At 37.3% G+C, this 12,966-nt stretch overlaps 1 protein-coding gene across 1 annotated transcript in view; it reads right to left on the reverse strand.

Annotated features, from left to right (window-relative positions):
- Positions 1-12,966, reverse strand: part of MRPL42 (mitochondrial ribosomal protein L42) — a 33,272-nt gene that overhangs the window by 12,439 nt on the left and 7,867 nt on the right. The window contains exons 4-5 of the mRNA XM_059404656.1: positions 10,806-10,890; positions 3,229-3,392 (exon numbers count right to left, since the gene is read on the reverse strand). Of these exons, the coding sequence (XP_059260639.1) occupies positions 3,229-3,392; positions 10,806-10,890 (249 nt within the window). The remainder of the gene's footprint in view (positions 1-3,228; positions 3,393-10,805; positions 10,891-12,966) is intronic.

A 12,966-nucleotide genomic window follows, 5' to 3' on the forward strand; every position in this document is an offset into this window, starting at 1 on the left:
CTTGTGATCTCTCTCTGTCGAATAAATAAATAAAATCTTTAAAAAAAAAAAAATACTATATACCTGCAATTATTACATTCATAAAGTACCAGTCTTTTGATGCCAGGATCTAAAAACTGTGAAATATTTAATAAAACATCCCTCTATGCACTGCCTGACATTTAAGAAGACCTCAATGACATCTAGAAATCAATACTTGAAAATGGCTTACATTAGTCCAAAATAAGTATTTAGATACCAAACAAATATTTGTTGAATGATTAGTGATCATACCTTAGCTTATTAAAAATTCTGAAAGTTGATGCATCACAAGGACAATGTCTATTAGTAAAAATTTTATTTATATACATAAGCTAGTATCTGGAGTATTTCTGCTAAACTTTATTAGGAGAGATACTGGGATAATCAACTGCATCTAATTAAAGTCTGCTTAAAATTGCAAGTGCCTGGTAATCCTGATGGGACAAGACATACCAAGAGATTAAATTAACTAGCAGTCAAAAGCTAATAAGCAACAAGATTAAACAAGTAATTATTTAAACATCAGGGCGCCTGGGTGGCTCAGTGGGTTAAAGCCTCTGCCTTCAGCTCAGGTCATGATCCCAGGGTCCTCGGATCAAGCCCCACATTGGGCTCTCTGCTCAGCAGGGAGCCTGCTTCTTCCTCTCTCTCTCTGCTTGCTTCTCTGCCTACTTGTGATCTCTCTCTGTCAAATAAATAAATAAATCTTTAAATATAAATAAATAAATATTGAAACATAGGTGGGATACTACACATAAAAGTCTGAAGCTAACACGCATGATTTTAAGACTCCCTAATAGTCTTCCTGCCTTTAACTTTGTTCCCTTAGAGTCCCCTTTACAGGATTTTTAGAACTACAATGATTTGGTTATACACAAAGGATGGAAGACAACTGTAGCAATATGGAACACACAGGAAGAAAACAGGTACTGAAAGTCAACAGAAGAATTTCAAGATAGGGCTTGAACTAAAATATCTAGATAATGAGACAAAATAAAGTATAAACACAAGTAATGTTATGAATCATGGAAAGAAATCACAGAATATAGTAATGACATAGATATGGGGCTAAGAAATTGTTTACTGATTTGTTTCTACATACTCTAAACCCAAAGAGCATGTATAAACAAAGTGGATACTAAATATGAAAGAAAAATCAAAGAGGATATAAAACAGAAGCAGGAATTGAAAGACACCATGGTGGCCAAAGAATTGCAGATTTTTTTCCCTGGGAAATTAATACAGAAATATCACTTTTATTATAGAAAGATTATTAAGGGAGGAACTTTTTTAATACAGAAAAAAAAGAGGTATGTTTTTGTTATAATGAATTTAAAACTTTGGACAGATACCTATTTTGAAATTTCTATGAACAATGATACTGGGAATAAGACCAAGAAAATAAATGGTCCCCTGGGTGGCTCAGTCGGTTGGGTGCCTGCCTTCTGCATGGGTCATGGTCCCCGGGTCCTGGGACTGAGCCCTGCGTTGGGCTCCCTACTCAGTAGGGAGCCTGCTTCTCCCTCTCCCTCTGCCACTCCCCCTTGCTCATGCACTCTCTCTCAAATAAATTTTTAAAAATCTTAAAAAAGGTAGACAAGTAGACCAAGGAAATAAAAAAAAAGTATAAGGGAGCATAGCATCTATATAGTAAATATAATTAAAGCCCTTTGAATGAATTTCAGCAAGACACAGAGTATGAGACTAGAGCCCTAAGGAATCTCTATTTTACCTAAGGATAAAAGAGGAAGTACCTTCTGAAGAGAAACTAAATAAGGAAACCAAGCTCCAGGTCCATACATCCATTTGCTTTCAGAATTGCTCCCCAGCAGAAGGATCCACTGACCCTTCAGACTCAACACGACCAACAATGAGTTCATCTTCCTGTCAAACCTGTTTCCCCACATATATGAACAGCACCACCATCCACCCAAACATGTCTTCAGAAACTTGGGAGGCTGCCTGTCTCTTCCCACACTTAGCCGGTAACCTACCACTGTTGATTAAAATTCTTTTTCCCCCTCCTTTCTCCTTTTATTTCCTCCTGTTATCACAGTCCTTTCTTTTATTTTCCCCATTTCTATTCCCATCTCTGGCCTAGACTATTGTAATAGTTTCCAAACAGATCCCCCCGACTCCAAACTTTTCATATACACCTTCCATGTATCCCAAGTACAGAACCCACTTCATGATTTTCTAATGCATTAACTTTTCTTCTTAAAATTTGGTAATGAAAATAAAATCTAACTTCAGCACAACACAAACTCCTTCATAAGACTTACACTCCCTCCTCATATTCTGGGTCCCATCCAAGCTGAACTACTTGCAATTTCCCCAGTATACTCTACGACATTCTGTTCCATCAGCCTGCAGAGCCTTTTCCCCATGGCTAGCTCCTAACCATTCTTCAAGGCTCAACTGCTTGACTTTGTTTTTTTACAGTATTATTTTCTCTCCTTGACTACAAACAACTTATAAACAAGGACAGTATTTTTGATCTTCCAGCACTCAGCAGAGCAGGTGGGTGAATGTATATTCACTAATTCCATAAGCACGTCCGGCCATGAAATGTGCCAGCCTAGTGCTTAGTTACTGGCTGACTAAGTGAATAAGAATAAAGTTTGCTCAAACATAAACTACTAAAAATAGTCAGCTCTCAGTTTTGGTAGGGAATAAGACACATATACAAGAAAGAAGAATCAAAACAAGAAAAATAATTAAAACCAGAGTCAGGTAATAAGAATCCATGCAATAAAATCTGAGTATTAGCAAACAGGGCAACTAGTTTCTAAAGGAACCGAGAGCCATATATGCTGCCCAATCATTTGCTGTACCACATTTCTTTTTTTTTTAACAATAACTTGAAATCTGTTAAATAAATGCATAGGTGGGCTGAGAACAAGATCAATTATTTGGCAGGAAGATGAATAAAAACAGTAAATGACTTTATCACAGAACAGAAAAATTTTCAAGAATTCTTGCAAAATTCACTGAAAGCTTTGGTTAAATTCCCCCACTAAAATAAAAGAAAAAATAAGTACTATTTCATTTTAGCTATCCTTTATGTACATCTAAAAATACAATTAAGTAGGTGATCATACTGGGTGTTAATTTCTCAATGCAGAATACAACCTCATAAGTTTGTTAATGCAGGAAAAGCCATGTATTCTTTTATTTGTCAAGTGGGGGTTAAAGAAAAGAACTTACTGTCCACGAGGATACCAACGGTGCTTAGTAGTAAAGAACATTTTGCTAAGTTGTTCTATCATGGGTCCTTGCTCCAAGTGCTCATTTTTTCCTTCTAATCTGGTTTTCAGCACTAGGTCATGTGTTTCTTCATTATTATGCAGAGGATCTGGCCGAGGGATAGGCTACAAAATAATCAGTAATCAACAGGATCAAAATGTAGGTATGTTAACCAGCATTTAATTGAGTTTACAATACAATTGTCACACTCCAGAATTCATTATAGTACCTCAAAGTAGGTTAGTATGTTTTCAGAACAGAATTTTACTTAGTTGCCTTATTCATTAAGAATCCAAAACAAGGGCACCTGGGTGGCTCAGCTGTTTAAGCATCCAATTCTTGATCTTGGCTCAGGTCATGATCTCAGGACTATGAGATCGAGCCTTGCCTTGCATGTCAGGCTTGGCACTGGGTGTGGAGCCTGCTTAAGATTCTCTCTCCCCACCCCTACCGTCTTACACTATTGGTGGGAAGGCAAGCTGGTGCAGCCATTCTGGAAAACAGTATGGTGGCTCCTCAAAAAGTTGAAAATAGAACTACCCTATAGCGCAGCAATTTCACTACTGGGTTATTTACCCTAAAGAAACAAATATATTGATCCAAAGGGGCACCTGCAGCCCGATGTTTATAGCAGCAATGTCCACAATAGCCAAACTATGGAAAGAACCTAGATGTCCATCAACAGATGAATGGATAAAGAAGATGATGTGTGTATATATGTAAATATACATATATATATATAATGGAACATTACTCAGCCATCAGAAAATGAAACCTTGCCATTTGCAACAACATGGATGAACTAGAGGGTATTAAGTGAAATAAGACAATCAGAGAAAGATAATTATCATATGATCTCATTCATATGTGAATTACAAAACAAAACAGAGGAACATAGGGGAAGACAGGAAAAAAACAAGATTTGTCTTGTTTAGAAACCATAAGAGACTCTTAATCATAGGAAGCAAACTGAGGGGCTCCAGAGGGGAGAGGGTTAGGTGATAGGGTAAGTGGGTGGTGGACATGAAGGAGGGCCCATGATGTAACGAGCACTGGGTATTATATAAGATTGATGAAACACTGACCTCTACCTCTGAAACCAATAATACATTACATGTTAATTAAATTTAAATAAAAATAAATTTTAAAAAAGATCCTCTCTCCTCCTTCCTCTGCCCCTCCCCCATCTCTCTTTCCCCTCCCTCTAAAAAAAAAAAGAGAAATATTTTTCTTCTCATACCAAGTTTTGGGGGTTTTCTCCAATAATAAATTTCTCATTTAATATTATTGTACCCCCAATTAAAAAAGCACTTATTACTTTAATTTTTATTTCCCAAAACTGTAAATTTTGCCCATTATTTTTTAACTTGGAAGTTTATAGTCTCAGGTGCCTGGGTGGCTTAGTCAGTTAACCATCTGCCTTTGGCTCAGGTCGTGATCCTGGGATCCCGGGATTGAGTCTCGCATCCACTGCTTCTCCCACTGCTTCTGCCTCTCTCTCTCTCTATCTCAATCTGTCTCTCATGAATAAATAAATAGAACCTTGTGTGTGGGGGGGAGTTTACAACCTCTAACCTTGCTTATCATTAAAGTGAGATACAATGAAAATGGTATTTCTTATATCCAAAGGAAACAAAAAAGTTTCAGTGTTTTCATTTTAGGTGACTGAAATGTCATCAAATGATACTTTATGGTAATGTGAGTACTTTTTCACCTAAAGACATCAACTATTAAAAATCTCATTTCCCTCCCAATACATTTGAGTGATTATAACATAATCCCATCAGTAACCCTAGCTCATTAAAGCCTTTAAGAATCACTGTTTTGGAAAGTCAAGTCATGTATATTTTAAATATTAAATGAGAATGTATGTAACACAAGGTGGTAACATTGTCTTGCTTTATAAATACCATATATATGTATTACAATACATGAAAATACGAATTTATAACCAGAAAAAAATAATTCAAACATAAATGTCTTTACATTCATATACTATTAATGACAACTACTATATCCTCCCATTGTATTAAATGTCATAGCATATATTTATATTTGTTAGGCATATGGACATGAAAAAATAAGACTTCTAAGCGGGGCACCTGGGTGGCTCAGTTGGTTAAGCAACTGCCTTCGGCTCAGGTCATGATCCCAGGGTCCTGGGATCGAGTCCCACATCAGGCTCCCTGCTCAGCAGGAAGTTTGCTTCTCCCACTGCCCTCTCTACTCTCATGCTCTCTCTCTTTCATTGTCTCTCTCTACCTCTCAAATAAATAAATAAAATATTAAAAAAAAAAAAAAGGCAGTATCTAAGTGCATGAAGGGGGCACAATTGGCTCAGTACTACAGAAATGCACAGTAACAAAAAGATACTGGAAAGAGGCAGAATAGGAGCCAGGTCAGAGCCTTGCTACAGAGTGCAGAATATGTTCTACAAGGGATAACAAATATTACAAGTAAAGAAAAGTAGGAAAGAACACATAAGAAAGCAATAAACCTTAAAAATAGATCTTGAGGGGCACCTGGGTGGCTCAGTGGGTTAAGCCTCTGCCTCTGGCTCAGATCATGATCTCAGGGTCCTGGGATCAAGCCCAGGTCAGGTTCTCTGCTTAGTGGGGAGCCTGTTTTTCCCTCTCTCTGCCTGCCTCTCTGCCTACTTATGATCTCTCTCTCTCTGCCAAATAAATAAATAAAACCTTAAAAAAAAAAGAAAAGATCTTGAGGGTAATTGGGTGGCTCAGTCAGTTAAGTGTCTGCCTTTGGTTCAGGTCATGCATGATCCCAGGGTCCTGGGATGGAGTCCTGCATCAGGCTCCCTGCTCAGCAGAGTCTGCTTCTCTCTCTCCCTCTGCCCCTCCCCCCGCTTCTGTGCGCGCTCTCTCTCTGGGGTTCTCTCTCAAATAAATAAAATCTTTTTAATCAGAGAAAGACAATTATCATGTGATCTCATTCATATGATAAAATATGAATAAATAAATAAAATCTTTTTTTAAAAAGATTTTATTTATTTATTTGACAGAGATCACAAGTAGACAGAGAAGCAGGCAGAGAGAGGGGGAAGCAGGCTCCCCGCCAAGCAGAGAGCCTGATGTGGGGCTGAAGCCCAGGATCCTGAGATCATGACCTGAGCCAAAGGCAGAGGCTTAACCCACTGAGCCACCCAGGTGCCCCTCAAATAAATAAAATCTTTAAAAAAATAAAAATGGATCTTGAGAAACCAGATTATGAAAGGTCTTCAAACTTAGACTTTTAAGTAACAATTTGGGGTAAGCAGAAATAAGGAACCACTTAGTGTGGGAGGGAATGAGGAGGTAGTCTAATAAACAGGTTAAGAACTTGAGCTTTGGTCTCTAATTCTACCACTTACTAGCTCTGTGACCATGACAAGTTATTCAAGCTCTTAAATTCCCTTTCTGTAAAATCAGAGAAATAATACCCACCCAAAAGGGCTTGGTGAGGATCATATGAAATACTAATAATATATGCTTAGCTGTCTCTTGTACTCTTTTTTTTTTTTTTTTTTTTAAAGATTTTATTTATTTATTTGACAGACAGATCACGAGCAGGCAGAGAGGCAGGCAGAGAGAGAGAGGGGAGGAAGCAGGCTCCCTGCCGAGCAGAGAGCCCGATGCGGGACTCGATCCCAGGACCCTGAGATCATGACCTGAGCCGAAGGCAGCGGCCCAACCCACTGAGCCACCCAGGCGCCCTGTCTCTTGTACTCTTAAGAGTTCAATAATGGTAGGTAGCTACTAAGATTTCTTTAAGGCCTCAAACAGGAGAGAAGTGATATAAATTTAATTTTGGAAAAAAGTTCTCCTTAGGCATTTACAGTAATTTTAAAAGATTATCATTTGTATGTAAAGTGAAATATAAACTGTCTTTGCAAGTTACTATGAGACTCTCAGAGGTCTAGCAAACACAAGTTTAGAGCCTATAATAGTTTTCTCTATTTTAGGTGACTGTACTTGTTGCTAAAGATCAAAGTTTTCAGTATTATCAAAAGTTCAATTGTTTTCAAGTATTCATGAATGTTCCATTGTCTCTATTCTTATTCCCAAGCAGGCTCAATTCTAATATATCACAAATTCTCTCTGCTTTGTATGATTAAAAACACTTCTTTTCCAGGCACATAGATAAAAGACACTGGAATTAATGGATTCTTCAAAGTCTATACCAAGAGCCTCTGGCTGATTCAGAATTGATTTTTAGGTGGTATTTGATCTCCTTGATCAAAGTTCAAAGGAAGGATACATGACTATTTCAGTAAAAAGGAAAAACTAAAATAAAACTGTCAACTTTAAGAAACATTCAGAACTGTCATCCTGAATTTTCCTTGTTTCTCTTAAGAATTTTCAAAATTTGACTTTTGAAATTTTCCACCAAATCAGCCACTAAAAAGAATTGCTTAGTACTTGCATTTTAAACTTTCCAAGTCACTATTTTTGCCCCTGGTATATTATCTTTATTTTCCTAAACAAGAAATCCCAAGTTCTAGAAAAACACTTTTAGAATATTAATACTTTTAATAAAAGTAAAAGAAGTAGGATCTTTCTACCTGGATCTGTAGTAAACAATCAACATGTTTTAAATTACCAGAAAACCAAAGATGCAAATCATCCTAACTTGCTTAAAGCCAGTCTCAGTAGTTATTTCTACATATGACCAGGATCTTTGTATGCAGTATGCTTTCTAGGGCCTGAAGAATCAAAGGGCACACTGGAGTTGCAGCAGCCCTACCTCCTTAAGAAAAGAAAAAAATTAAGACAAACTTCAAGTCATGTTGAAGGGTATTTATTTATTATCATATACTATCTGCATGAGATTTATAAATCTAGATTCGAAAAGAACACACTGTATTCTAAATTCTAACAACCATGTGTTTGCAAGAATGTTTCTTATTGTGCAGTCTAATCTACAATTTATTACTTAAGCAACAAAAAAATTCCATGCCTCCCCATGTGAATGTCTCTTAGCCCTAAAACAGAAAACCCATAAGCATGAAAGGAACAAACTTATTCATTTAATCAACAAATATTTAGTGTATATTTACCAAGTACAGGTGTTATTCCAGATGCTAAGGATATACCAGAGAACACCAAAGAGGCATCCTCATGGAGCTTACGTTTTAGTGATGGGAGACAGACAGAAATACAAGAAAGTATCTATGGTGCCAGAAATAATACAAGCTATTGGGAAAAGACAATAGGAAGGAGTTCAACCGCAGGGGTACTACATTAAGCCCCAAGGTAGGAGCCTGCCTAATGTACCTGAAGAACAGCTGGGAGGCCAGTGTGGTTAGCAGTGGAATGATGACATGTAAAGTGATAGGAGCAATCTTCCAGATGAGAGAGAGTGAGAGAATAAAAGGGAAATAGGAAGGAGTACTGATGACATGGGAGAGGAGACAACTGCTACAATGGGAAATGCAATGGAAAAAAAGGAACCAGGGAATTGGACATGTATGCAAGGGAGTGATTACAATGATGGACCATGGAATTTATGCCAGGCAAGAAGAGATGTGAGAATGTGTAAGATGCATGAGGGCTAAGAAAAAGTGCTTTGATCAATGGATGTAGGTATCATCCTACAGAGATGAAGAATTCTTGGAGCTGGGAGACTGTGGGAGCTGGTAGGAAGCTAGTGGAATTCTTGAAATCTAGACTGGTAGGAAGGAGGGGCAGGTATTTGCGACTAGAACATCACTGGAGTACAGCAGCGGGAGTGGGGGCTGAAGCAGGGAAAAAGATGAAGTGAGAGGTCAGGGCATTAAATTATTTCCATATACTGCAATAACAAAGAATTAGGATGGAAACAGTATCAGAGGGAATGATGGTACATCTACAATCTCTGAGGAAGAGTAGAAGGATTGGGGGAAGAGAAGTGAACTGAAGGATAGTAGATAACAGCCATAAAAAAAAGGGAGCAGGGGCGCCTGGGTGGCTCAGTGGGTTAAGCCTCTGCTTTCGGCTCAGGTCATGATCTCAGGGTCCTGGGATGGAGCCCCACATTGGGCTCTCTGTTCAGCAGGGAGCCTGCTCCCCCCCCCCCACTGCCCACCTCTCTGCCTACTTGTGATCTCTCTGTCAAATAAATAAATAAAATCTTAAAAAAAAAAAAAAAGGAGCAGATGTTATAGTTTAATAATATAAACTACAAAGCCAGAAATTGTTAGGGAGGAGGAAAAATGGTCTGCATATGACAACAAGGAGCTACAGGGATCCCTACTTCCCCTCTAGGTCTAGTTGTAAAAGGGAATAGGGAAGAAAACATCAACTACTTAAAAACCTGCTGGGGAAGTAATGGCCCCAGGGTCCAATAAGGTTTCTGTCAGAGACAGAGATGAAGGCAAAATTCTGGAAGTTAATGTGATGAGAGATTTTAATGATGATAGTGAGTGCTAAAAGTAAAGTAGAAAGTTTAGACAAGAAGGAAGGATATGAAAAGTGTCAGATTCAGGGATGTAAAAAACTACACATGGAGGGAAGTCTGGAAGCTGAGAAATGACTTTGTGATTGTGGCCTTGGTATAACCACTAAAAGATAAACCATGTAACCAGAAATATAATACAAAGTAACAATGGAGGAGGACACAATATAGCATGAGCTGGAGTATTTACAAGCCAACAGTCAGTGATTTATGCTTATTTTCTACACAGTGCCCCAAGAAATGAAACAAAAGAGGTACTGGATTATTGCCTATGATATGTGGCTAGAACACAAACTAGGCAGACAAAATGATGAAGTTAAAAAGGGAATATAAACTAGCAAAATAAAATTAAGCTCTTTTCTCAAATCTACCACTATTCTGGCCCTAATGATGATTTTTAAAAATAGCTACCACTAGATGCATCATTTGATGATTTGAATTATCTAATTATTTTCTCCTCAAAGAGCAAATCAAACATTACCAAATATAGTAAACTATGGCTTAAAAACATAGAAGGAAGCATTTCAAATATAAAATAAGAAAGACTTGGGTCAAGCTAAAATAAATTGTACTGAAAACAAAACCAAAACTTCCTCTATCTCATGCTTGGCTTTTGAAGAAATATGGAAAAAATTAAACTAGTCCTTAAAATATATGCCCATGTTGGAAAAAACTGGGAGGAAAAAGGAAAAAAAAAAGGAAATTCACTAAATACTGAAAGGATTATCAGAACTAATACAATATAAAAGGTATAAAACAGCATGCCAAAATACAAGTTTTTCATGATTTATTAGTTTAAAATATAAGGTAGTACGGAACAGTATGTTTTGTAAATCTGTACTAGTCAAAAATCATCTATCAGATTTTAGACCAGAAAACTGATGCCATAACTGTGTTTAAATGGTTCACTCTGTGTACTGAAGAAGTCTTTATTTAAAGAAAGACTAAAAAGATAGGAGAAAAATTGAAATAGTAAAATAAAAACAAAACAAAAAAGGTCTAATCCAAATAAAGGAAAACAAACAATTCCATTCTCTTTGGATACGGTAAGAAAATGTGAATATTTCTAACAGCAAATTATAAATTAGAAGAGATTTTCTTATACATACTTGTGTATGTTCATATGGAATGTCCACAGAAGGGTGGTAGCACACTATTGTCCTGCCATCAGATGTCAAAGCAAGCTCTACTTTGCTAAAAAAAGAACATTTTAGAAATAGAGTTATATTGTATTCAAGACAGAATGATTTTCTTAGAGATAAAATTAATTAATCATAAGTCCCTGAAGAACATACGCTATGGCACCGGACTGGCAGACCTGGTACCCATATCATAGGGGACAACTCAGACATCCCACAAAATACGTCAGCTTAACTACCACAGCAAACCGTTAATGCGTTTTTTTTTTTTTAAGATTTTATTTATTTATTGACAGAGAGAAATCACAAGTAGACGGAGAGGCAGGCAGAGAGAGAGAGAGGGGGAAGCAGGCTCCCCGCTGAGCAGAGAGCCCGACGCAGGACTCGATCCCAGGACCCTGAGATCACGACCTGAGCCGAAGGCAGCGGCCCAACCCACTGAGCCACCCAGGCGCCCCAACAAACCGTTAATGCTTAAGCCACTATTTTACCAATTGTTTTTAGACTACCCAGATCTTTGGAAGGGATCTTCATATTTACGCATCAGTATTATTAGACCTTTTTTCCCTTATCTAAAAACTACCCTGATGGCACCTCCATGGCTTAAGTTGGTTAAGCATCTGCCTTCAACTCAGGTCCTGATCTTGGGGTCCTGGGACTGAGCTCCACCTTGTGCTCCCTGCTCAGCTGGGAGGCTCCTTCTCCCTCTCCCTCTGCCTCCCACCCTGCTCATGCTCTCTCTAATAAATAAAATCTTAAAAAATAAAGACTACTTTCATAAAGCTGTAAGAAGGGCGCCTGGGTGGCTCAGTGGGTTAAAGCCTCTGCCTAGGGCTCAGGTCATGATCCCAGGGTCCTGGGATCGAGTCCCACATCCGGCTCTCTGTCGGCGGGGAACCTTCCTCCCCCTCTCTCTCTGCCTGCCTCTCTGCCTACTTTTGATCTCTGTCAAATAAATAAATAAAATCTTAAAAAAAAAAAGCTGTAAGAAGTATATTATTTTGTTGAATTATTAGAATTAAACATCAGCAAAGTACATCATCTTCCAATCATAAAGACTGTAGCTGAGCCCTTTTTCTAGATCAAGTGCCTTCTCCAAGTGCCTTTGGCGGAACAGTACAGCTGCAAGAAGCCTCCCGTAAAAAGAGTTCTGCAGTCAAATAAATTTGAGAATTACTGAACACTATCTCTTCCCTCCATTAATATCCCTCAGAAAAACACATTTTGGGCAATACTCCTCTAAATATTTTTTCAAGGAATACTCTGGCTGGATCTCATTCAGGTACCAACTGACTAAGACTGTTTTTCAAAGATCCCAATTATACTTAAATCCATATAAATTCTAAGGAGCACAACTTTCAGTTTTCATTAACCTTACAACAATGTTCTCTAGATGTCTATAAATTTAAGCTTCTAGGGTTTCAATACTAACCAGATTTGAACTAGATCTGCAATTACTACAGCATATTTTAGCTAACAAAGGACCTGGTATTAGGTTGTTTCACCATGATTTTAAGATCAAATAGCATAATACAGCTATAATTAGAACATTTAACCTATCAAGTGTTTTATGATGAAAAATGGAGTTTTACATGATACAAAAAACACCTCTAAGACTCAATCTTTTCAGGTTTAAAAAAGTGTTACCTATTACCTAGTCTAATTTCATTGCTATCGTAGTACTTACTAAATATACACCTAAAATTCAAATTAAAACTAGTATCAAGAGGGAAGAAAATATATTTTTACTAAAATTTGCAATAGAAATATCATAGCTTAAGAAAATATGCTGCAGTTTCTGTACATCAGACTCTACTACAGAGAAGAAAACAAAATCTTATTCATATATTATGCCTAGTTCTTAGTATAGTGACTAGAATTGAATAAGTACCAAATAAATTGTAACTGAATCAAATTATTTGTAATTTAGGGTTATTCACCATCAAACAAAAGATAAGATAAATAACTGCTTAAGCTAAAAGATATGAACCCCAAGAGAAAAAACTATAAAAACTAATTAACTTCTAAAAAGCTAAAGAACGCTTTGGGATAAAAGACATTTCTAACAGCATGTCTGTCTTAACAACAAATTAAGGATTCACTGAAACACAATGATAATGATTTTTATTTA

The sequence above is a fragment of the Mustela nigripes genome, chromosome 6 (genome assembly GCF_022355385.1).
Source record: "Mustela nigripes isolate SB6536 chromosome 6, MUSNIG.SB6536, whole genome shotgun sequence".
In the NCBI taxonomy this organism is placed as follows: domain Eukaryota; kingdom Metazoa; phylum Chordata; class Mammalia; order Carnivora; family Mustelidae; genus Mustela; species Mustela nigripes.